This window comes from Heterocephalus glaber, unplaced genomic scaffold, assembly GCF_053883595.1.
Source record: "Heterocephalus glaber isolate CG9 unplaced genomic scaffold, H.glaber_assembly_v1.0 deba00000474, whole genome shotgun sequence".
Classification (NCBI taxonomy): domain Eukaryota; kingdom Metazoa; phylum Chordata; class Mammalia; order Rodentia; family Bathyergidae; genus Heterocephalus; species Heterocephalus glaber.
This window is the reverse complement of record NW_028258146.1, coordinates 215,235-241,883: the sequence shown is the minus strand read 5'-3', so window position 1 is coordinate 241,883 and position 26,649 is coordinate 215,235. Positions and strand designations below refer to the sequence as shown.

The 26,649-nt window shown below is 38.4% G+C and overlaps 1 protein-coding gene across 5 annotated transcripts in view; it reads left to right on the top strand.

Moving 5' to 3' along the window:
* Znf624 (zinc finger protein 624) overlaps positions 1-23,865 on the top strand; it is a 36,983-nt gene extending 13,118 nt beyond the window's left edge. For 2 of the 5 annotated variants that reach the window (XM_021248971.2, XM_087204381.1), the window contains one exon: positions 7,843-14,772. In XM_021248971.2, the coding sequence (XP_021104630.2) occupies positions 7,843-10,061 (2,219 nt within the window). In that variant the 3' untranslated portion in view covers positions 10,062-14,772. The other 3 variants (XR_002391215.2, XR_015448586.1, XM_021248972.2) reach the window with 3 other exon arrangements.
* Positions 23,866-26,649: the final 2,784 nt, after the last annotated feature.

The following is a 26,649-nucleotide window of genomic DNA, read 5'->3' as shown; positions in this document are numbered from 1 at the left end:
GGCAGGATATAGAAAGTGGTTTTATTGTAGGGATGGCAGTGTTGGTTCAGCATTGGAAGATCCACCCCCAAAAGTCATCATTTTAACAGAGGAAAGGAAAAAGCCATATGATCCTGTCACTAGTTGGAGAAAAAGTATTGGACTAAATTCTACAGCTGTTCATGGTAAAAGCTATCAGGAGACTAGAAGTAGAACAGAACCTTCTCAACAGATCAAAGACATATACTCCATACTTCCAGCAAAAACGCCTTATATGAATGGAGAAGATAAAATACTTTCTCCCTAAGGTGGGGAACAAGGGCAGATATGCTTACTCTTCATCTGTCCATTAAACTTTGAAACATAGGCCCAAACCAAAATAGTCTGGCAATAAAATGACACAACTAGGATAGGATTGGCAAGGTAGAAGCAAAATTGGGGCACATAATTTTTACAGAAGTTCTTCATTTCTTCCTTAGTCAAGCACTCATAACATACCCTTGTAGTTCTTTCCATTTAACTTTATATTTTTCTCATTTGTTTCACCATTATTTGACATTTATTTCTCTGAAAATAATTTCTTAAGCTTCACCACTAATTAATTTTGAGTGAAATCTGTTTACTTTTGATTTGACATTCTTCACCTACAAGACTGCTGCAGGACTATGGAGGACCCTCTTCCTCACATTCAGGTACTTAACTAATTGAGGATACAGAAAGGAAACCAATTGAAAATCAAAATGCAATGTTCATTTACCTAATCAGTATTTATTATGTAACTATATGCTGTGAACTGGGTTAGGTACTAGGGCAACAGCAGTGAGTAAGATGTAACAGGTGCCTGTACTCATGAAGGTTTAATTTCAACAAACAGATCATTAATAAGTAAATAAAAACTAAACAATGATTGTAATGCCTTTTAGCTATGAGATAAATGGGAAGATATGAAAGAGTAATGGTGAAGCTGATGAAGATACCTTCTCCATATGAGGTGGTTGGGGGAAGCCTTGGAGGAGATGACATTAAAGTTGACCTGAGATGTCAGAGAAGCCAGCCAGGGGAAGAGAAGAGAATTCCAGGCAAGGGGAACAGCAAAGCCTCAAGGACTTGATAGGGCAAAGATTGTAATATGTTCTAGAAATCAAAAAGAAGCATGTGAGACTGAAGCATAAGTGTAGAGAGACCTGTATTGAATGAGATTAGAGGGGTGGACAGAAACATGCAGGGTTTAGTAGATGATGGTAAGGAGTTTGGAGTCCACATGAGCTGAGTACAAAAACATGGAAAGGTTTTAGTTAAGAATTTTTAGAAAGTTGTGGGTAATTTAGCTCAGTGGTTCCACCACTTGCCTCACAAGCGCAAGGACCCAAGTTTGATCCCTGGTACAAAAAAAAAAAAAAAAAAGAATTTTTAGAAAGTAACCCTGTTTATGAAGATGGAATTTAAGGGCTTAAAACAGGCAATAAGTTAAGAGGAGGTTGTAACAGCCTAGGCAGGAGATGATACTAATTTTGATTAGGGATGATTGTGGTGGAGATGGAAAGAAATAAATGGATCTTAGTTCATTGGAGAGTTCATTTTATTATAATGCCATCCATACTTCACATATTCATTGGATATAGTCTTTTTAAATATCAAATAGTATTTATACTTAAAGCAATGGCCATTTCTGGCGCCTACATGTACAATTCCAACTTCTCAGAAAGTTGAAGCAGGAAGATCACAAGTTTGAGACCAGGGTGGACAACAACTTAGTAAGACCCTGTATCAAAATAAAAAATTTTGAAAAGAGCTGAGGGTGTAGCTCAGTGGTAGAGTATTTGCCTAGTATACATGAGGCCCTGGGCTTAATCCCCAGTACCAAAAAGAAACAAACAAAAAAATGAGCACGTGAAAGGTAAACATGGAGATAATTTTAGATGGGTCCTGTAGAGATTTTTTTTCTCCCTTTTGAAGAGGGAGAGAAAAATGGGGCAGTGCCTACTGGAAAATATGGAGTAAAGAAAAGCACTCTTGTTTTTTTTGGTGTGTGTGGTTTTTTTCTTGTTTTGTTTTTGAGACAAAGTTCTAAGACATGTTTCAGTGCTAAAAGGAACACTTCAATGGAGAGGGAGAAGTTGGTGTGGCAAGACAAATATGATGCCACTGAAGGAGTAAGGTGTTTGAGAAGGTTTAAGGTGACAAAATCTAGACTGAAAAGGAAGGCATTTAGCTTTGATAAACAGAGAAGTCAGCTCCTGTGTTCTAACGCTTGCCAAGATGGAAAAAGCGGATACAGATGTAGGGCAGGCAGTTTGTGGGAAGGTCAGGGAATTCTGTCATGATAACTTCCATTTCTCTAAAATGTGAGACAAGGTTATCAAGTTATAGTGAGAAAGAGAAGAGTTGTGAAAGGGAGATTCTGTGTTTTATGGCATATAGGATTCACAAGGTACATTGAATTAATCTTGGCCTGAAGCTTTTATTGTAGAAAGTATTTAATTATGGCTCATAGTACTTGTAGAACTATTTTTAGTACTTGTTTTTATTTCAGCATACCAAATTTTGTTTAGGAATTAGTCCAGTTAATCTAAAATTTAGATTTATTAGCATGCTGTCTATCCTCTGTTTATCTTTTAAATATCTGTATAGAATAGTGAGACCCTATCTCAAAAAGAACAAAAAAAATTTATATTGATCTTTTATATAGAAGTGAAATCTGTCTTTGCATTCTCAGTAGTGAACTTCTTGTGTCCTCTTTCTTTAATCTTAATTGGTCTTTCAAGGGTTTATCAATCTTATCTGGCATTTAAAGAACCATTCTGTTTATCCTTCTTGGGCCTTCAGTTTGTTTCATTACTTTCTATTTTATTTCATTATTTTTCCATTCTTAGGATTTAATTTGCAGATTTTTGCTAAATAATTTAAATTGTATAGTAATAATTTATTGATTTTAAGTCACTCTTTTTCTAATAATGTAGGGCTATTAGAACTATATGACACTTTTTTTTATACAGCATCTTCATAATTTCTGAGTTCAAAGTATTTTTTGTTTTTCTTTTTTTTTTTTGGTATCGGGGATCAAACTCAGGTCCTTGTGTTTGTGCAGCAGGCGGCAAAACCACTAAGCTAAATCCCCGGCCCTTCAGAGTATTTTGATGTCATTGACAATTTGATGTCTGGTTATTTTCAAGTTATTTTTAAAATTTTGTGCTATGTGGCAATTTTCTAGTATCTTGACTTTAGTTCTCATATGGTCAAAGGATATGCTCTATATGATTTTAGTATGAAAATTTCTTAAACTTGATTTATTTGCCACATGGTCAATTTTTACAAACATTCTGTGCACTTAGAAAAAACACTTATAGATCTTGGATACAGTGGTCTAGATATTTCAAGACATCAAGTTTGTTAAGAATGTTGCCAAGATCTATGTACTTACAGCTTATTCTATCAGCTATTGAGACTTTTTAAGTCTCAATGAGACTTAAAATGTTTTAGTTTATCTGATTTTTGCTTTATATATTTTGAATCTGTATGATTAGTTAAATACAAAGTTAGAACTATATATCTTTTTGGTAAATTGGATCTTTTGTCATTATTAATTGTTTTTGCCTTTATGTCTTTTATGCCTGATATTAATATTAAACGTCTTCTGATTATTATTGATATGGTATACCTTTAATCTGCTTATTTTTTACTTTTTATATATCCTTATATTTTATGTATCTTTTTTAAGAGACATATTGTTCATTGTTTTTAACCAGCCTGACAATTCATGTCTTTTGGAGTATTTTGTCCATTTGTACATAATACTTTTCATAATGTTTAACTCTGCCATCCAACTGTGAAAATGCTTTGCTTGTTCTGTGTGTGTTTTCTTCCCATTTATGCCTTTTTTTAGATTTATCATATTTTATCCTTGGCTTTTTTTTTTTTTGGTACCAGGAACTAAACTCAGGACCTTATACTTGCCAAGCAGGCGCAGCACCATTGAGCTAAATCCCTGGCCCTCATATTTTATTCTTTTTACCCCTTCTAATCAGTTTTAATTATATAATTTTTAATTATCTATGTAGTGATTAACCCTGAAACTAAAGCATCCTTCTTTTATTTGACACTCTAGTATAGGTTTTTCCCTTTTTACAAAATATACAGGGAACATAGAGCCAGATTATCCCATTTAATGTCAATATATTTTTTGAAGTTTATGTATTTTAATACTTTATATGCCAAATTTTGTAAGACATCACATGCATTCAGTGATCTAACTTCCTTCCTGTAGGCCCCAGCTCCTAAATTTCCACCACCTCCCAGCTTGAAATGTTAGGCTAGAAACTAAGGCTTCAACAGATGGGTCTTTGGAGGACATTCAAGATCTAAATTATAGAGTGGGGTTATAAAGTATTTGTTGCAACTATTCTGCTCTGCTATTGTAGCACAAAAGCATCCATAGATAATGCATTAACCACTGCATGTAGTTGTATACCACTAAAATTTTATCTACGGACAATTAAATTGAACTCTGTAATTTTGACAGGTAGCAATATATTTTTTGATATATTTTAATCATGTAAAAATGTAAAAAATTATTCTTACCTTACTGGCTATTCAAAAATAGATGATGGATTAGATTGGGCTGTAGTTTACAACCTCTAATCTAATCGTTACTCCTTCAAGAAAATCTTCTTTTCTCTGTGACTACTTTTAATTTGGTTCTGCAATTTTACTATGTGCTTTAATGTGTTCTTTTAATTTCTCATACTTGCAGTTTTGCTTCTAAAATTTGCAACTTGATTTTTTAATCCATTTTGGAAGTTTTTCAGGCATTATTTCTTTAACTTGTCATTTTCACTTACTTCTCTTCCTAGCTTCCCAGAACTCTGATTACATCTGTTGTACACATTTTCATTTTATTTTGTGTGCCCATTAGGCTTTTTCAATGTGTTTTCAACTTTCTTTGCTTTGATATGAATATTTTCCACTGACCTGCATTCTGTTAACTTTCTTATATGCTATTATCTACTGTGCTCTTGATAGGGAAAAGTTTTAGATAACTTAATAGATTGAATATTAAGGTAGTTGTAGAAGCAAAATAAGTAATGTGTTCTTTTAAGATTTGCTTTTCTCATAACTCTCCATGTTTAAGGTGAAGATAATCTGACTCTTTAACCAGTAACTTCATTAATCTAACAGTTGCAACGCCAGGGTGAATTTACAATGTATATGTGCCTATCTTGTGTCTGTGACTTGTAAATAGGAACTGGAATTGTATTTACACATCAAAGACCACTAGGGATGAGATAATGGCTAAAAAGGATATAAAAAGGGAAACGCTGAACAAAGGGTTGCATGGATACTAACCAGACTGGTTTCTGGCAGTCCCGCCCGCTTGCAAGTAGAAATTTTATTATTTTACCCGAATTCTGAGTGTCCGTGTATTTCTTTCTGAGATTTCCAGAACACTCTTAGCCCATATATGAATTCTTAATTTAGTTTTCAATTCTAGAGTTTCCATTTGGTTCTTATTTTATACTCCTAATTTTTTGATGAAATTGTTAATTCTTATCTTATTGTCTTAAATATACTTATCATGGTTATTTTAAAGTTATGTCTGAGATATCAGTTATCTGAATTCATTTTAGATCTTTTTGTTCTATATTCCTGATTTTTTTTCTTTTCTCATTTTTCTCCTTGTTATGTCTGTTATTTTTTCTTGTCAACTCTTGACTATGAAACCTATCGAAACAATTTAAGGTTTGGGATTATGTAGTTTTCTCCATAGAGGATTAATGTTTTCTTTTGGTGGGCTGCTAGACTAGGGTCTCTAATATTTCTCAGTCATCTTAATTAAATTGGAAATTTAAATGTGCAAGATCTTATTCCTTAAAGAAGTTGGTGTGTTTCTTAATCATTCTATATTTAGAAGTTCCAGCCAAACTCTAGAAGTTCCAGTGTTTTCCACTTTGGTGGACAGAAATTCACTGTCTGGCCCTTGAGTCCATTGAAAGTTTGGCTTACCTATTTAGTCTCTTAGCCACTTCTTAGACAATTAAGATATATCTGTATGGGAAAGAGCATCAAATACCAGGATCTCTTTTTGGATTTCATTCTTCTTGTAATTTTTTAGGCCTTCTTAGCTTGCAGATGCTTTCAAACAGGCTTTGTTTCTATATTTTGTCCAACCCTTCTCTAATTATTCTCAGTAATAATGTTAGTCCAAATTACCCATTCTAATATCACAAAAGTGCAATTCTCTCACATATGAAAGATTATTTTTCTGTGTTTTGTTCTTTGTCTTTGGGAGTGATATTTCACTTTCAAGGAAGATGAGAAATTAGCTTACATGTATTAATGAAGCCTCTGCAAATACATTTATTAAAGAAAATTTCTAATTGCTAATTAACATAATAGTGATATTTCTGCACCCTAAGCTTTTAGAATTTTATAACATTTTATTCCAAATGTATCTGCTTTCCAAATGCATTTCCTTTTGACATTTTAAATTAATTAGTTCTTGCATCCCAAATTGGTGTTACAGATGTGTTTTCTTTAGTTTTTATTCTGGCAGCAAAATTTTCTGACAGATATTGGCAATATAATGTCTGAGGACAACAAAAAGTATCCTCAAAGTAGTTAAAATAATTGAAATATACAAGAAACTAAAGATTAAAAATAACATCATAACAATGTTCATTTAGACTTTATAAAAGTAATAACAGACAAATTTTATTGCTTAAATGGAAGTTTTCATATATATATATTTGTTTGTTGAGACTGGTTTTCTTTATGTAGCCCAGGCTGGCCTTGAACTCTTGGTGATCCTCCTGCCTCAGCCTCCTGCATGCTGGAATTACCATGCCTAGCTCTTAAATGCAGGTTATAGAGTCATAAAAATCATTCTACTAAAAAAGGTTTTGATCCAACTTGTTTTTAAATATTCAGGCATAATTGCCTGAAAATTAATTAAAAGTTTCAAAAGTGATGTAATTTTAAAAAATAGTAAATTGCCTGTACAAACAAGTCATAAGACCATACCTTACACTAGAATTTTTTAATGAATTATTGGAAAATCTTCAGAAATGCTCTTAGGACCCATAAAAACATTGCCATACCTTAGGAGAATTACCACTATTTGAAAGGTCAGTAACTTCCTATAAGTTTTTGACTAATTTGTTCAATTCACTTTTTGAAAATCATTGTCTTTCTCCATAAAGTTTTATTAAAAGGTATATAAAAGTTGGGAGTGGTGGTTCATGGCTATAGTCACAGCACTCTAAGAAGCTGAGGCAGAAGAATTGCAAATTCCAGCCCAATCTGAGCAACTTAGTGAGACACTGTCTCAAAATAAAAGAATAAAGTGCTAGGGATATAGCTCAGTGCAAAAGTCCTGGGTTTAATCCTCAGTACTGCCAAAAAAACAAAGAATGTATAAACAGACCTTAATAAACTACTTTGCCAGGGAACTACTATGCCAGGGAATTTTGAGAGAGCCTTGACACCAAAAGCAAGAGTAAGAACAAATAGAAAGAAAGTGTGAGACAGATATATATATGATTTGTGAAATAAATGAGAAGAAAGGACTAGTGCCAACTTATAAAGAAAGCATTCTGTAGAGGTTGGTGCTAAAGCTAAGGAGAAGAAAAAAATATTGGAGAGGCTTAGAATGCAAAGTGGGTTTTCAATGATTTTTTAATAGAAAAAAATCTCATTAAATTTGCCACTTTTGTTCTTTGCTCAACCACTGTCCCTTAATCCTACCTAGAAAACAAGGTCGGCTGGCAAGCAGTTAAAACTAAATATTCATTTTTCATTTGTATTATCATGTTTTCTGAGCTTTCTCCATTTTAAGAGTTACTTGATTTTTCTCTTTTTTCCTTCTAGACTTGGAGACCAAACCTGCAACCAAGAATGCTGTGCTAACAGAGGATATTTTTGAAGGTTTATCACAGGAGATTACAGTAGAGAAACTCAGAGAAAATGGTCTATGGGACTCCACAATGGGAGGATTATGGAAGTGGAGTGACAGGATTTTTAGATGGCAAAACAGTCAGGAGAGTCATTTGAATCAAAGACTGGTAACACACAGGAAAACTCCCACTGGTCAAAAAGGCTTCAGATTTGGATCTCCTCCTACAGAACCAGGAATTATTACAGAAGAGTCCCATGGAAAATGCCAAATACATGAGGAAAGTTTCACAGAGAACTTAGATTTGATTGCAGATGACCATTTGGGGAAGATAATTTATAAAAATACAGAAGGTAGCAAAACCCTAAGACAGATCTCAGAACTTACTTTGGGAAAAAAATCTAATAATGAAGAAAAACCATATAAATGTAGTACATGTCAAAAGGCCTTTCGTTATAGGTCATTATTCATTCAACATCAGAGAACTCACACTAAAGAAAAACCATATGAATGTAATGAATGTGGGAAAACATTCAGCCAGCCTTCATATCTTAGTCAGCATAAGAAAATTCACACAGGAGAAAAACCCTATAAATGTAATGAATGTGGAAAAGCCTTCATTGCTTCTTCATCACTTATGGTACATCAGAGAATTCATACTAAGGAAAAACCTTATCAGTGCAATGTCTGTGGAAAATCTTTTAGTCAATGTGCCCGTCTTAATCAACACCAGAGAATTCAAACTGGAGAGAAACCCTATAAATGTAGTAAATGTGGAAAAGCTTTTAGTGATAAATCAAAACTTTCAAGACATCAGGAGACTCACAATGGTGAGAAACCTTACAAATGTAATGATTGTGGAAAATCCTTTAGAAATAAGTCATATCTTAGTGTACATCAGAAGACCCATACTGAAGAGAAACCATACAAATGCCACGAGTGTGGGAAATCTTTCAAGAATACCACAATTTTTAATGTTCATCAGAGAATTCATACTGGAGAGAAACCCTTTAGATGTAATGAATGTGGGAAAGCCTATAGAAGTAATTCAAGCCTTATTGTACATGTCAGAACTCATACAGGAGAAAAACCCTATGTATGTAATGAATGTGGGAAAGCATTCAACCGCATAGCAAATTTCACAGAACATCAGAGAATTCATACAGGAGAGAAACCTTATAAATGTAATGAATGTGGAAAAGCATTTATTAATTATTCATGCCTTACTGTACACCACAGAATGCATACAGGAGAGAAACCCTATAAATGTAATGAATGCGGAAAAGCCTTCATGCGTTCTTCATCTTTAATCATACATCAGCGTATTCATACTGAAGAGAAACCTTATCTATGTAATGAATGTGGGGAATCCTTCAGAATAAAATCCCACTTAACTGTGCATCAGAGGATCCATACTGGGGAGAAACCATATAAGTGCACTGATTGTGAGAGAGCATTCACTAAAATGGTAAATCTCAAGGAGCATCAGAAAATTCATACTGGAGTGAAACCCTATACATGTTATGATTGTGGGAAGTCCTTCAGGACTAAGTCATACCTTATTGTTCATCAACGGACCCATACTGGAGAAAAACCATATAAATGTAATGAATGTGAGAAAGCTTTCACTAATACATCACAGCTCACTGTTCATCAAAGAAGGCACACGGGAGAGAAACCTTACAAGTGTAACGAGTGTGGGAAGGTTTTTACAAGTAACTCAGGCTTCAATACCCACCAGCGAACACATACTGGAGAGAAACCATTCAAATGTAATGACTGTGGGAAAGCATTTAGCCAGATGGTGCATGTCACAGAACATCAGAAAATCCATAGTGGAGAAAAGCCCTATAAGTGTGATGTCTGTGGAAAAGCCTTCAGGAGGGGTTCATACCTCACCGTGCATTGGAGAACACATACTGGAGAAAAGCCCTATACCTGTAAGGAATGTGGGAAAGGTTGTATTACTCTATCACAGCTAACTCTACATCAGAGAATCCATACTGGGGAGAGGCCATATAAATGTGAAGAATGTGGAAAAGCCTTCAGGACTAACTCAGACTTCACTGTACATCTGAGGATGCATACTGGAGAAAAACCCTATAAATGTAATGAATGTGGGAAAGCCTTCAGGAGTAGCTCAAGCCTTACTGTACATCAAAGAATACATCAGAGAGATGCTCAGTTAGTATAGAGAACAATAAGTCATTCGTCCAGGTGTCAACTCCATAAGAAGACTGCTAGAAACTAGGTTTTATTAATATAGGAAGATCTTCAGTAGAAATTCACTGAAAAATACACATTTAAAAGACACTATAAATATAATGAATGTGGAAAAGCAGTTATGTTTAGAAAATACAGGATAATTCACACTAGAGAAATACAATGCACAAATGAAAACTTTCATCTGGATTTCATGCTTTGCTCATTCAACATTATCTAAAGTTAATTGCCTATGCATATATTTGGCAATGTTTTATTTGTCCACCTTTTCTTACAAATCTAAAGGTACTTTTATGTTTTACATCAAGCCTTTATCATATATATATATAACAAATTTTTTCCTTACTCTACCATGTCTATACTTTTTTATGTATTAGTCACAACATTCAAATTTTTACACTAAAGTACATCTTTTTAGGTCGTTGATTTACTTTTTTAATTAAAAGATATATCCTTGATCTCTAGGATTAATATATATGTAGTTTTGATTATTTTTTAATTTTAGGTCTTTAATTCATCTGGGCTGACTGGCTCTTCACAAAAGAGATACTCTAAATGGCCATTAACCTATCAAAAATTTTGGACCTAAATATTACTCAGGAAGATGTAAATTTAGACTACTAATGAGATCAGACTTTCATGTGAGTTGAAAGAAATTAAACCATGTACTCTAAACTTAAGGATTATGTAACTCATTTTTCCACAAGCAATCCAGCAATATACATTATCTTAAATGTTGTTTGACCCAGCATTCTCATAAAATAAAAATGTCATAAAATAAAAATATTGTCAATGCAAAAAAAACAGATAAATAAACATTTTTGTTGAATTATTGTTTTTATATGTGGGGAATACAAGCAAAGTTAGTGTCAATTAATAGGGAAATGCTTAGATAAATTGTTATAACAGTATTTTAGAACAGCCTGAGAATTTTAAAAATGAGTTATATCATACTAATTGACTTGAAGATTTTGTTAAAGTATTTTGATAAATTATTACTTTATAACATATATATATATACAAGATTTCATTTTTGTTAAAGTGTTATGTTTATTATGTATGTGTGTGTTTCTGTGATTAAATGTGCATGAAAACAAATATGGAAGAATCTACACCAGGCTGTTGATATTGGTTACCTTGAGAGGAACAAGAAAAGAAAACATGGGGTTAGATGAAAAAGATTTTCAAAATGGAAAACTGTAAATGTAGCATGTATATAAAACTAATATTATGTATTTATGTGACTATTTGAGAGAGATAAATGAAAAAATGATCTCCAAAAGTTAGTAATAGTTATTTCAGAGTTGGTAGATGATCAGATACTGTTGGGCTTTTCTGTGCTTTTCTTTGCAGTGTGCATGTCATATTTATGTAAAAAGGAAAAATTTTTTCTTGTGAAGCTAATTTATTGAACACCTACTATTTTCCAGGATTGACTTTAGGTACCGGGTTTACATTGATCCAGAAAAGGTGTGCATGGATCTCAGAGCAAGAGAATTGGTTTTGATATTGAAAAGATTCCAAAATAATAACTCAGCGCCTCATTCCTCCCAACCCACACTTCATCTGCAGGTGGGAATGGAAATTCCAGTTGAAATGTATGTCTCTAATATCTGGAATTTGTGTCCAAGTTTTGAGACTAGAAGACCACAAACGTCAAAAGTATTTGTCAATTTCAACGTGGCAGGAAAGGAAAGGTCAGGATGACAAAAGGAGGCATGCTATCAGATGTGTCTTTGTACAGCCGCAGAACATTACATGATGAAGTAGAGAAGAAATGACAAGAGTCCCTAAGTCTATAAGGTCTGGAAGGTGGGGGAATGCTTGGAGAGGTCTGGAGTCAAAATGAGAACCCAGAGGCTGTGGCCCTGATGTTGGAAGGCTCTCACAAATTGAACCTGAAAGCCAAATAGATCAAGACATGGTGGCTATCCTTCATTGGAGGGTAAAGAAAGACCAAATACCCCTCTGATAGTGCCAGAAGTATTTAGTACAATGGGGTTATTGGATGATATGATATGAACTGTTGCCCATTATGAAAGATTAATTTCACTTTGTGGTTAAAAGTGACCATTTCTGGTTGAATTTATAGTGAGAATTATCTTCTTTGGATACAGTTAATATACAGCTTTTAAACTGAAAAGTTTGAATGTCAGACCCTGAAATACCAACCTTGCTTCCCAACCCTGCCTTAGCAGCAAAGCATTTCAAAGCAGGGAACATAGTACACAAGTTCTAATAACGTAATATCGAAGTATTCATTGAGTTAGGGATAGGGTTGACATAGGCCACCTTGACTTGAGCAGTTTTAGCAAAGTTGTTAAGGTGACAAAGTCAGTGTGCTACTCAGGTTCCTGTTGCTGTTCAAAAAAATACCTGAAATAATGAACTTACATAGAGAAAAGATTTATATTGGCTCAAAGATTGGAGGTTCCAGTCGGTGATCAATTGACCTTGTTACTTTGGGCACATGGAAAGGCACACATTATGGTGAGAGTCCTTGGTGGAACAAACTTACATCATGAAGCAGGGCAGGGAAGAAGAGAAAAAGAGTCCATGGTCCCTTCTATGGACATGCTCCTAATGACCTAAGGTCCTCCCAAAGGTTCCACCACTGCCCAATAGCACCATTTTGGGGACCAAGCCTTTAACATAGTACCACTTGGGTGATACAACAGCCTAATTCTAGTGTCTCTTGGTGTCTCATTATGGGTCTGATTTGCATTTCTTAAGTAACTAATGATGTTCAGCCCCTTTTAAGTGCTTGTGGGCTTTTTGAATATTCTTTCTTGACAAATACCTGTCCAAGAATTTGGGCCATGTTTTTTATGGGAGCTCTGGCTTTCTGTTTGTTGGATACCTCATTCTGGATTCAAAGTATCTTTACATGCTTGTATACAAATAGCATCTCCACAGCTACAGCATGGTTTTTCACTCTCTAAATGATGCCCTTTCTCCAGAAGTTCTTTATTTTGAAGAATAATTTTTCTTTTCAAAAACTTATTGGCACTCCAGTTTAAGAAATCTATTCCTGACTCAAGGTCATAAAGATATTTTCCCATGTTTTCTTCCATGTACATATCTACTGTTTTTATTTTTATGTTCTATGATCTCTCTGGAAATAATTTTTATATGTTGTTTGGGGTAGAGATCAAAATTGGTATTTTTCATATAAATATATAGTTCATTCAACATCTTCCATTGAAAATATTGCCTTCTCTTACCTTTAGGTTATAGTGAAACATTTATAATAAAGTATTATACATATGGAAGTTCTTCTGAAGTAACATCTTCCATTGTTCTGTTTATTATTGCAGCGATACCAAATGTTCTTAATAAAAACTGGTAGTATATGCTTTCTAGTTTTTTCCTTGTTCAAAATTGTCACTGCCCTTCTAGGTCATTGACATCTGTGTATCCATTTTTTAATGATTTTTTTCAAGTATCCCACTTCCAAAAAATGATTTTAACTAGTATTACACCAAGTACATACATTAAATTTGAAATAATGGACATCTTAACAATATTGAAACACCCAACCCATGCTACACCTTTTCACTTGTATAGATTTTAAATTTCAATAGTGTTTGTATTTGTGCAATATGAGTCTTTTGGGTTTTTTTCTGTGTTGCTAATTTTCAGTTGTAGAAATGTTAGCCTTTGTATTTGATACTTTTTATATTTTATGTTATGATTTCATTTTCACACTGTTGCCACAATATAAATACAGCTCATATTTTTGTATTTATGTTTATATGTGTATATATAGTAGATTTTTTAAAGCTGATATGTGATGATCGTGATAAATTCATTTAATTATAAATTTATTCATTCTTCCTATATACACAGTATGTTATCTTTGATGAAGTAAAATCCACTTCTTCCTTTGTAATCTTTATAGTATCTTTTCTTCCTTGCATTGCTAGGACCTCCAGAAGCAGAGATAGATATCTTTGCCTTTTTCTCAGAATCAAAAGGAAAGCTAAACATTTTACCATAGGTGTAATGTCAGACAAATATTAGATGAGGTTGACCATGTTTTGGAAGTTCCCTAAGATCTTAGCGTTCTGAACTTTGTTATGGGCAGGTGGTGAATTTCATTAGATACATTTTTTTGCAACTATTGTGATCATGATTTTGTTTTAATGTGCTTGAATTACATGAATTAATGTGCTTGAGATGAATCCCTAACCTTAGCTCTGTAAGGTAAAGGGACACATGTTTAGAAGTCAGATCAGCCCATCCCAGAGGTCTCTGAGAGAAGAGTATCCATGACCATATCTTCCAGAGGACCTGCCGGGGCTTCCACCTTCCATGTTCTCACCTCAGACTTAAACTAATCTCAAAAGGACAGGTGGGGGCCGGGGACTTAGCTCAGTGGTTTCACCACCTGCTGCGGAAGCACAAGGACCTGAGTTCGATCCCCGGTACCAAAAAAAAAAAAAAAGGACAGGTGGCATTCCAGTAATATGTGCCTTTGAGTGTCACTGCAGATTGATCATCTTGGACCTTTGCTGGCCGTAGGTGGTGATTCCCTTTTGCATTACAGAAGTGTGTCTTGTCCCACCAAACAAATGGATTTCTGCATATTCATTGTACCCTTGGAATATGGACCCTCCAAGATAGTATAGATTCTAAGGAACACTTTTCTGGTTGTGGTTTGTCTGTGTAACTTTTACTTGTTTTTCTTTTGCTTGCAGGAAGGTTCTGCTAATTCCTTGTGACTTTAGTCATAGGAGTCATGGAATAGCAGTTCCAACACCAACAGGATGAAAATATGGAACAAAACAGGGCATATATTTTTACCTATAAACTGTGGACTGTCTTTTTCTCCTAACCAAAACTAAAATGAACCATTCCCCTCCAGTATTATATGGCCAATAAGAAATCTGATTGCACTGAAGTGAAAACATCCAGAATAGGTAAATCACAGGGATAGAAATATGAGTGAAGACCAGTAACTAGCATCAGGGTAAAAGCTGCTTATGGGGTACAGAACTGAGGAAAATGTTCTGGTACTGGACAGTTGTAGAATTTGCACAGCACTGGGAATGCCACTGACCTGATTGTTACAAAAAACTTTCTGAAATTACATTTAAAGTTAATATATTTACATAAAACTGGGACATGTGGGTATTAATAAATACAACCATCAGTGCAACAGCAAGGGAGGGAAAAATGCGAGGGAATGGAAGCCGGCCACAGGTGGAGGACAGGAGATGACACTTGCCATGGAGCGACCAGGAACCCCAGGTCTGGGCTTGTGAAGAAGTTGTTCTTAGTGCTGGCTCTCAGTGCTACTGTGGGGTCAGAGGACAGTACACTGGGAGGTCCACCTGGGTGTGCACATCCAGCCAGGAGCAAAGGAGGCATGAGACAACCCTGGGGGAAGACAAATGGGTAACAGAGTTTGAGATCCAGTCTTTTGTCCCTCACTGCCTAACCCTAATATGGCAGTCCTGTCCAGACAACCCTGAGGGGATGACAGAAGATTCCTTGGAGGGAGAACTTGAACGTCACCACCTCTGCCTTCTTCAGTGAAGTTTGACCCACATCTCTCTGCCTCTGCTCACTGAAATGTGACCTCTGTGCAGAAAGGGATATGTCCTGTGGGATTCTCTTCATGGTCACAGGGCACATGTTCCATAAATGTCTGAGAAATGAGAGGTAAATTTGCATAAAATCTGGCTCAGCGCTTCACCACTCATAAATGTCAATTCTTCCCCACTAGTTGAGTCAAACAGCAAAGAAGACATGTTAATATAGGCAGATAAGAACAACCAGCTTGGCTGCAGACAGGCAGGTCTGCCCATGCCCTACCAAGGTCCCCAGTCGCACCGAACACACGCCGAATCATCCCGCTGCACACAGGAAGGTCTGTGCACGCCCTACCAAGGTCCTGAGTCACGCGGAAGACACCGAAGCCCCTGGCTGCAGACAGGCAGCCACCTGGTTCCACACTACAAAGACGCAGAGGACACCAGACCACCAGACCAAGGTACTGAGTCCCACTGTTCCAGGCCCAGAGGTAGGGGCTTCTGAGCCGTCGTCCCACTGCTCCTGGTCCAGAGGAAGGGACTTCCCGGTCACCATCCCTCCCGCTGCTCCCAGGCCAAAGGAAAGGGCTTTTGGGCCACCTTCTGTCCCGCTGCTCCTGGCCCAGAGGAAGGGGCTCCCAGGCCACCATCCCTCCCACCACTCCCAGCATAGAGGGAGGGGCTTCTGAGCCACCATCCCACTGCTCCTGGTCCAGAGGAAGGGGCTTCCCGGCCACCATCCCTCCCGCTGCTCCCTGCCCACAGGAAAGGGCTTTTGGGTCACCATCCCTACCACTGCTCCCGGCCCCTGTCCCACCTCTCCCAGCTCAGAGGAGGTAATCCATGCAGGTGCTAACAGCTCCCCGCCCCAGTTGAAATGAGAAAACACGTAAATAAGTCTCAAAACCAGACTTCCAGATCACCTACAGCAACCACAAAGAGAAATGAGATGGACCATTCTGATACTCAACCACCTGGACCCACTGAACTGGCAACAAAAGGGGATCTGGAAAAAATGAAATCAGAAGTAATTTCTCAGATAACAGGAGAAATTGTGCCCCTAGTGCAAGACATGATTAATAAGTCTAGAGAGGAGCTCAGGAACATGATGGAATCCCAACATAAGAAACAAATGGAATCCATAAAACAGATGCAAATAGATTTCCAGGACATGAAAAACTCCACTGAAAGTCTACACAGCAGAATGAGCCAATGTGAGGACAGAATTTCAGATATAGAAGATAAGATTGCAATTAGTGACCAGGAAAAGAAAAATTGCTTCAAAATTATAAGGGAACATGAGAAATCAATCCAGCAGCTGCTAGATGATGCAAAGAAGAATAACATAAGACTGATTGGAGTCAATGAAGAAACAGGAGAGAGTGCAGATGACAAAAAAAATCTCTTCACAGAAATAATGGCAGAAAACTTCCCAAGCAGGGGAAAAGAGCTTGATATACAGATAAGTGAGGCATATAGGACTCCAAATAGCCTTGATCAAAAAAAATCTACACATAGGCATATAATTGTTAAGATTCCAGTAACACAACAGAAGAACAGAGTTCTCCAAGCAGTCAGAGAAAAGAAACAAATCACATACAAAGAAAAGCCCATCAGAATCACAGCAGACTTCTCAACACAAACCATCAAGGCAAGAAGAGCTTGCAGTGACATATTCCAAGCCCTAAAAGAAAACATCCTCCAACCCAGATTGATGTACCCTACAAAACTATCTTTCAAAATGGATGGAGAAATAAGATACTTTCATGACAAAGAGCACCTTAGGAACTTCGTGAATACCAAACCAGCACTCCAAAGAATTTTACACAATATCCTAGGAACAGACATTGAGGATCACAACCCCAGGAAGCAAAGCAGAATGAACCCATCTGGCATGACAAGAAATTAAATGGAAAGGGGGAGAACCCAACAAAAACAAAAAGTCATGGCAATGGCAAGTCAATATGTTTCAGTTATAACCATCAACGTTAATGGTCTCAATTCACCAATCAAAAGAAATAGACTGGCAGAATGGGTCAAGAAGCAAAATCCAACAATATGCCGCATACAAGAAACACACTTAATTCAAAAGGAAATTCATAGACTGAAAGTTAAAGGGTGGAAAACAATACTCCATGAGACAGGAACCCGAAAAAAAGCAGGAGTAGCTATCCTCTTGGCAGATCAAGTAGATTTCAAACCAACACTGATTAAGAGAGACAAAGAAGGACACTACATCCTTGTAAAGGAAAGAATCCAAGAGGAAGAGATGGCAATCATAAATATCTATGCACCAAACACTAGTGCACCCAACCATATAAAACAAATACTAACGGACATGAAAAGTCATATATGCACTAATACAATTGTAGTAGGGTACCTCAACACCCCACTGTCACAAATAGATAGATCAACTAGACTAAAAATAAGTAATGAAATACAAGAACTCAATCGAACTCTTGAACAAGTGAACTTAAAATGTTTACAGAGTCTTCCACCCCACAAAATCAGAATACACATTCTTCTCAGCTGCACATGGGTCATTCTCCAAAATAGACCACATACTCACACATACAACATGTTTAAGTAAGTGCAAAGGAATTGAAGTTATCCCCTGTATATTATCAGACCATAGTGCGATGAAATTGGAGATCCATAGCAAAAGAAACTAAAAAAATTTCATAAACATGTGGAAATTGAACAACACACTTCTGAATAACCAATGGGTCACAGAGGAAATTAAAGAAGAAATCAGACAGTTCCTTCAATTAAATGACAATGACAATACAACATATCGGAATCTAAGGGACACAATGAAAGCAGTCTTATGAGGGAAATTCATAGCAGTCAATACGCATATTAGGAAAACAGAACGAGCCCAATTAAACAACCTGATGCTGCATCTCAAGCTTCTAGAAAAAGAAGAGCAGGACAACCTCAAAGCTCATACAAGGGAGGAAATTATAAAGATGAGAGGAGAAATCAATGCAATGGAGACTAAGAGAACAATACAAAAAATCAATGAAGCCAAGAGTTGGTTCTTCAAAAGAATCAACCAAATTGACAAACCTTTAGCCAACCTTGTCAGAAAAAGGAAAGAAAAGGCCCAAATCCATGCAATTAGGAATGAAAAGGGTGAAATTACAACAGACCCAGCAGAAATCCAGAGGATCATCAATACCTATTTCCAGAACCTACATGCCAATAAGATGGACAACACAGAAGAAATGGACAGATTCCTAGATACATATGAATTAGCAAAGTTGAACGAAGAAGACCTAAAAATTCTAAACAACCAAATATCAACCAATGAAATTGAAAATGTAATTAAAAACTTACCAACCAGGAAAAGCCCTGGTCCTGCTGGCTTCACCGCTGAATTCTATAAGACATTTAGAGAGGAACTGCTGCCACTATTGTTTAAACTCTTCAATGAAATTGAAAGGGAAGCAGTACTCCCAAAATCATTCCTGGAAGCAAGCATCACTTTGATCCCCAAAGCAGAGAAAGACCCAACTGCAAAAGAGAACTATAGGCCAATCTCACTAATGAACATAGATGCAAAAATCTTTAATATGATACTGGCAAACAGAATGCAGAAGATCATCAAGAAGATCACACACCCTGATCAAGTGGGATTCATCCCAGGGATGCAGGGATGGTTCAACATATGCAAATCAATCAATGTAATACACTATATCAATAGAGCCAGGGACAAAAAACATGATCATCTCAATAGATGCAGAAAAAGCATTTGACAAAATCCAGCATGCATTTATGATAAAAACCCTACAAAAAATTGGAATAGATGGTCTCTACCTCAATCTGATAAAAGACATCTATGAAAAACCAACACCCAATATCATACTAAATGGTCAAAAACTGAAATCCTTCACACTCAAATCAGGAACAAGACAAGGATGTCCACTATCACCACTCTTGTTCAATATAGTTCTGGAAACAGTAGCCACGGCAATTAGACAAGAGAAAGAAATAAAAGGAATAAAGATAGGAAATGAAGAAGTCAAACTGTTATTATTTGCAGATGACATGATACTCTATATAGAAGACCCCAAGAACTCCACCAAAAGTCTTCTAGACTTAAAAACCAAATTCAGTCAAGTAGCTGGTTACAAGGTCAACACACAAAAGTCAATAGCTTTCCTCTACACAAATGACAGACTCACTGAGAGAGAAACAGGGCAAATAATTCCTTTCACAATAGCATCTAAAAAACTGAAATACCTAAGAATCAACCTAACAAAAGAAATCAAAGACCTCTTCTCTGAAAACTATGGCACTCTGAAAAGAGAGAATGAAGATGATATCAGAAAATGGACAGACATCCCTTGCTCCTGGGTAGGAAGGATTAATATAGTGAAAATGGCCATACTTCCAAAACTGCTATATAGATTTAATGCAATTCCAATTGAGTTCCCAGCAGCATACTTCTTGGACCATGAGGAAACAATCCAAAAATTCATTTGGAACAAGAAGAGACCCAGAATAGCAAGAGCAATTCTAGGTAACAGAGACAGGCAGGGGGTATCACAATCCCCAACCTGCAACTATACTACAAAGCTACTGTGATAAAAACAGCATGGTACTGGCAAAGAAACAGACCTGAAGACCAGTGGAACAGATTAGAAGATGCAGAAACAATGCCAGACACACTCAGCCATCTCATCTTTGACAAAGGAGCCAAACACTCTCACTGGAGGAAAGATAGCCTCTTTAATAAATGGTGCTGGAAAAATTGGGCTTCAACTTGCCAAAGATTAAAACTAGACCTATATCTCTCACCATGCACTAAACTAAAATCAAAATGGATTAAAGATCTAAATATTAAAATAGAAACTCTGAACCAGTTGGAACAGAGGTTAGGTAGAACCCTTGAAGACATCGGTGTAGGAAAAGATTTTATGAACAAAACCTCAGCTGCCCGTGAACTAGCACAAACAATCAACAAGTGGGATCTCTTCTTATTAAAAGGCTTCTGCACAGCAAGAGAAACCACCAGCAGTGTGAAGAGACAACCCACAATGTGGGAAAAAGTCTTCACCTGTTCTTCTTCAGACAAAGGTCTACTATCTCGAATCTATAAAGAACTTAGAAAGATCAGACCTCCCAAATTTAAAGACCCAATCCAAAAATGGGCATCTGAAATGAACAGACATTTCTCAGACAAAGAAGTAGAAATAGCAAATAAATACATGAAAAAATGTTCAACATCACTGGTCATTCGAGAGATGCAAATGAAAACAGTGCTGAGATTCCACTTCACTCCAGAAAGAATGGCTGCTATCATGAACTCAACCAATAACAAATGCTGGCAGGGCTATAGGGAAAGAGGAACCCTGTTCCACTGCTGGTGGGAGTGTAGACTGGTGCAACCACTGTGGAAATCAGTATGGAGATACCTCAAAGAACTAGGACTGGAAGTCCCATTTGACCCTGCTATTCCACTGCTGGGGATCTTCCCCAAAGAATTAAAAGAATCATACCACAGTGATATATGTGTGCCCATGTTCATAGCAGCACAGTTTGAAATACCTAAAACTTGGAAACAGCCCAAATGCCCATCAACTGGAGACTGTATAAAAAAAAAATGTGATTTCTTTATAAAATGGAGTACTACTCAGCCATAAAAAATGAGAAATTAGAGACACTTATAGCTAAGTGGATGCACATTGAGGCGATACTCTTAAGTGAAGTAAATAGGACACCCGTGTCAAAACTAAATAGTTTCTCAAGTGTGAGAAACTGAAAGTGTAAATAAGGATTAAAATGAATAATTGATAATTTGAAATAGGAAGAAAAAGTCCGAAGTGGGAGGGGAAGGGGAAAGGAAAGAAGAGAAAGGAAAAATTATGAGAAAAGAAAAAAAATGGAAACAAAATCTATGTAAATAGGGAGGGGTGGAGGGGGTGAAGGGCTCACAGGTAATGGGAAAAAAATAAGAACCAAGATACATCATGTACGGGTACAAGCACCCAATCATAAATGTAAACGTATTTTATACCTAAAATGTACCAATAAAAGAATTTTTTTAAAAAAATTTCTCTGGCTAGAATTTCCAGTACTGTTTTGAATAGAACTTGCAAGAATGACCTTCCTTGGTTTATTCCTGAGCATAGAAGTCTTTCAGCCACTGAGCCTGGTATGACTTTCCAGCAACATCCATGAGCCCCAGATGTTGCATACACCTCCATGTCATGGGTCCTGCTGTTCACCTGAGAATTGCACCTGACTGCAACATGTTCAATGTGGGCTCTGTACCACACTGGCCTGCTTGTCAGTAGCTTCCCTGAGTGGGAGCAGGGGCCACAGACCTGTAGAGAGAGCATTGAGGCAGGATGGCCAGACCTGCATCCATCTGTCCAGTTTACAGTGGACAGCATGGGATGCTTTGCTGAGAAACTGAGTTATGGAGCAGGAGGGCTGGGCCTGGGCCTTTCCTGCCCCCACCCCACCCCACCCCGGTTCTCTCTCAGGTACTATGATGGCCTCCCTGGTGGCTGATCCACATGGTTAGCTAAGTGACCTAGGTTCCGGTCACCGGGAAGGAGACCTACACTCTGCACTTCACCGGGGCACTGAGCGGGGGACATGTTCTCTCGGGTTGTGGGAAGGGATGGTGTGAGGGAAAAGGAGATGGGTGGTAGCATCTAGTACATTAAGGTAATACACACATCAGACAGAACCAGGGTGTTTGTGGCTGTCCTTTCGGACGACAACACTATAAAGAAAAGAAAAGAAAAGAGGTGATTATAAGGGTGAGAGTGGTTGTCTTTGAAACAGGAAAGCAGCTGCAACTGACACCTGGAGGCTTTGGGCTGCTGGCAAGGTCTGTTTCTTCCCCTAGCTAGAGGGACCAAGCCTGCTCACTTTATAATGAATGATTCACTACATTTTTGTTTTTGCTGTTTTTCTGTAACTGCACTACACAATTAAAAAAAAAAAGATTTCACAAACATAGGTGGACACGTATACCTGGAGGGAAATAAAGCTGGAAAGAAACACATTAAAATGTTCACAGAGGATGTAGGATTGTTGGTTGCATTTATACATTTTATTAAACTTTTCTATAATGTCCAAATTTTCAAAAATGAATTTAAATTTTATAGTGTGGGGGAGAGGCTCAGGGCATTCTGGTTTTATGCTAAGTTACAAAGTCACTGACAAGTATAACCTCAGCATAAGTTTCCCCTCTTTCATCACTTTTGCAGAGAACAGAGCTCCCGGGAGCGCGGGCGTCCCCCAGTCCTGCTTCCCCGCGCGGAGCGGGCTGCGAAGTCTCAAGCCGCCTGGCCTCACCAGGATAGCGGATCCTCAACTCTGCGCCTGATTTGCGGCCCTTGAGACACATCCTGGACGCCTTTGAGACTGCGGAGGCCCTGCCCGTTCAGTCCCCTCGGCCTCGTGACCCTCCCTGAAGCATGCTGTCAGAGCGGAGGCTGCAGCGCTAGATCCCACGGGTTGGGGAGGGACCGGGCGTCCGGCTTCGCTCCGGGCGTCTCGATGGTTCCGCACAATAGAGCTCCACCCCGACCCTTCGCTCCCTTTCTGTTTCATTTGATACTTACGCCAAAAGCAGAGGAACTGCGCAAAACAGCAGCTAGGAGCTGAAGGATGAAAGAATCTTAAGGGATCAAAAGTAGATCAACTCCTGTGACCCCGTGGCGCAAGGGTAGCGCATCTGACTCCAGATCAGGTTGCGTGTTCAAATCACGTAGGGGTCACGGTGTTGCATGTATTCACCCTACTCATGAAAGTTTCAAAAACACACAAAAGGGATATCATTTTCAAATCCTATACATTTGACTACCCATTTTGCATATCTTTTCCAAGTCAACAAAAGGGCAGACTGAGAACATGACAAAATCATCAGCAATGTCAAGAAACGGGTAAAAGGCAAAACCAGCTCAGGGAAAATGAGATAGAAATTATTTTTAAACACATGAGACAAATAGTTTCTTTCATAATAAGAGAAATGCAAATTAAAATCATATTCTTGGCAGTGCTGGGGACCAAAACTAGGGCTTCACACATGCTGGGCAAGCACTCTACCCCTGAGCCACATTTCCAGCCCTTTGCAAGTTGTTTTTAGTCTATGAGGTTGACATGACTGACCAGAAAGTTTACACCAAATTGTATTGTGTATACCTTTAAATTTGTGAAAAAAAGAAGAGACCATGAAACCCAGAAACAGAGAAAATTAAAATAATTATAAAAGAATATTTTTCTTTCAGCCAGTTTAGTTTTCTAATGTATTTGTCAATATTGCTTCATTGCTTCTGTTTGTTTGGTGTGTGTGTTTTGTTTTGTTGGTGCTGGGGATGGAATCTAGGGTCTCACAGGGGCTAGGCAAATGCCCTACTATTGAGCAACATCTTCAGCCCTTTTTGTTTTTTAAGACAGGGTCTCAATAAGTTGCCCAGGTAGCCACCAACACCTAAGATCCCTGGAGAGGTCTTTCCAGAGGAGATCTTCCCAGACCTGGCCATGATGAACCCACCATCACCTAGTAAGTTTTGGGAGGGCATCCTACAGCAGGTCTTTCCGGGGCTGGCCATGAGGCTACTACAGAGACCTAGGAGCACAGAGGAGGTCTTCGAAGTGCTGGCTACCAGGCCAACAAAGACAGAAAGAAAATCAGAGGAGGTCATATCTGAACTGGCAATAAGTTGCTCAGAAATAGTAATGTACCCAGGGGAGGTCTTCCCAGGCCTGTCCTCCAAGCACTGAGCGACACCAGGAAGCCCAGTGCACATTCACCCTGGCCTGGCCACCACTGTGAGCTAGTTCCCTGCACAACTCTAGCACTTCTTCCTGAGTGTGGGAGAATTGGGACCATGAGGGACAGTCCTCCTGGGCAGGAGCAGGTGCTGGGATGTTGTGAGCCTGGTATCCAGTCACATTCACTCCAGGAGAGGGCTGGCAGGTCGAGTGGTCCAGTGCCTAGTGTTAATCCACAGCCCCCAGAGACATTTCCTCTCCTACCAGAGTAGAATCCTGTGATATAGGTATACAGGTGATCTAGGATACAAAGGGTTACCTGGAGCATAAACACCCTAAATGATGGGTTGTCAGGGCTGATGCTTCCTACTGGCTGATGAACACTGTCCATACATAGCTTCACAAAGGACACTGCACTGGAGCAGGTTACTGGGGTCTTTTATGCCATTTTCTTGCATCAGAGACTGGGGCTCTAAAATACCAACAAGGCCCAGCTCAGCCACTGATAATGGTGGGAATAGAAGAGACGCCTGCCTGGGCTTAGAGGAGGACTATAAGGGCCTTGGTGACCAGACACCAGTCTCAACGTCTTATTCCACATTGTGTAGAGGGCAAGGTGGACTTCATATCCTGCCATACCCAAATACGCTCTATTCTGCCCTCTATTTGGCTAAGCGCAAGGTCATTGTCCACATATCGCTGGGAACACAGGAAAAGTATGATACCCTACCTCTTCGCTTCTTGTGATCATTTGTGTTCTGCCATTTCACATCATTTTAACTCCTGCACCTAGGTGTCCATGTGGCACTAGCCTGACTGTCCTTTTACCCTTTTTCTAGCTCTTACACATCATCAGACTACCAGAGCTGTGTTCATCAAAACCATCAAGACCTCTTGCCTCTCTGTCCATCTGTCTGTCACTTCCTACCTTTTTTTTTTTTTTTTTTTTTTTTTTTTTTTGGTACTGGGGATCAAACTTGGGACCTTGAACTTTCAAGGCAGGCAATGGCACCACTGAGCTAAATACCTGGCCCTGTCACTTGCTATTTTAAAAACCAACACTACAGGTCAGGAGCTGGGTCATTCGGACCTGAACCACATTCCAGAAGAGAGTTGGTGACCATAGCCATTCATCATTTTATGCTAAGGTTCCTGAACTTGATTCCTTTCTGGAGCCGTTTCAATGGCACCCCATGGAACAGCCTGTGTGTCCTCATGTAGAGAAAGAGCTACCCACAGGGGACAATTCTTTTTTCTCATCTCTGGAAAAGGACATCATCTCAGGAAATGTAGGTTAATGCTTTCTATGCAGGCAGCTGCCACCTTTCCTTGGCTAAAATATTGGCCTGGAAATGCTTATATTTCTAATTATTCCCTTCTGCAACTTAACTTTTAACTCTGACAAGCACATTTGTGTTGGAGCTCTCCTGTCTCCACTGTGACACAAACCACTAAGGACTTTTTGGTTTGATCTAAGCTTTAATCTGCCCCCCTCCTGGTGGATCTTGGTTTGGCTACTGAGTGCATGTCTCCCTACTATTGTGCAACAGATTGGAAAGAATTCAGCCAGGGCCTTGCAGAAGTCTGGCCAGTATGGTTGGTGCAGGCAACCTGGGCACTGCCTGTCATAGAACCCCTGGTGCCAGCTTTCTTAGGCAGCCAACCTTTACCCAATGCCTCCTTCCCAAGCACTTCCGAGCCCTTCACATTCACCCAAAAGGCCAGGATGATTGGGAAGGAGAGTTTTACTCTCTGCAGCACAGTGTGACTGGGCCACATACAGCTCCAAGTCCTGAGAATGTCCCTGTGCCTCTCTCAGCCTCTTTGCACTCTAAATAGTGTTGTGCTTGTAGGCAATGCCACAGGCTCAGTGTAGGAGGAAATAGGGTCTCCATGGCAAGTGCTGGCCCTGTGGAAGACTGCTGCAATGGCTATGCTTATTCTCACTGAAGATTTTCTTTCTCCACAGAGAAGCTTTCCCCACAGGGAAGCATCCCTCTCTGATGATTTACTTTCCCCCTCATTGACTCCTGTACTTGGGTGAAGCTTTCTCTTCATTGTAAAAGAGAATGGAGAGTCACTGTATGACCTTTGGGGTATATACAGGAGTCCCTGGGGGCTGGCAGAGGGCCCAGCCATACTCAGATATCATGCAAGGAGCTGGGGTGTGCTTTATTCTAATAATGTACAGGAAGCCACACTATGTGCAGACACCTATCTAGGTATTGACCATGATCCAATGACCAAGAGGTGGCAACCACTTCCCTTTGGACTTCTATGCTA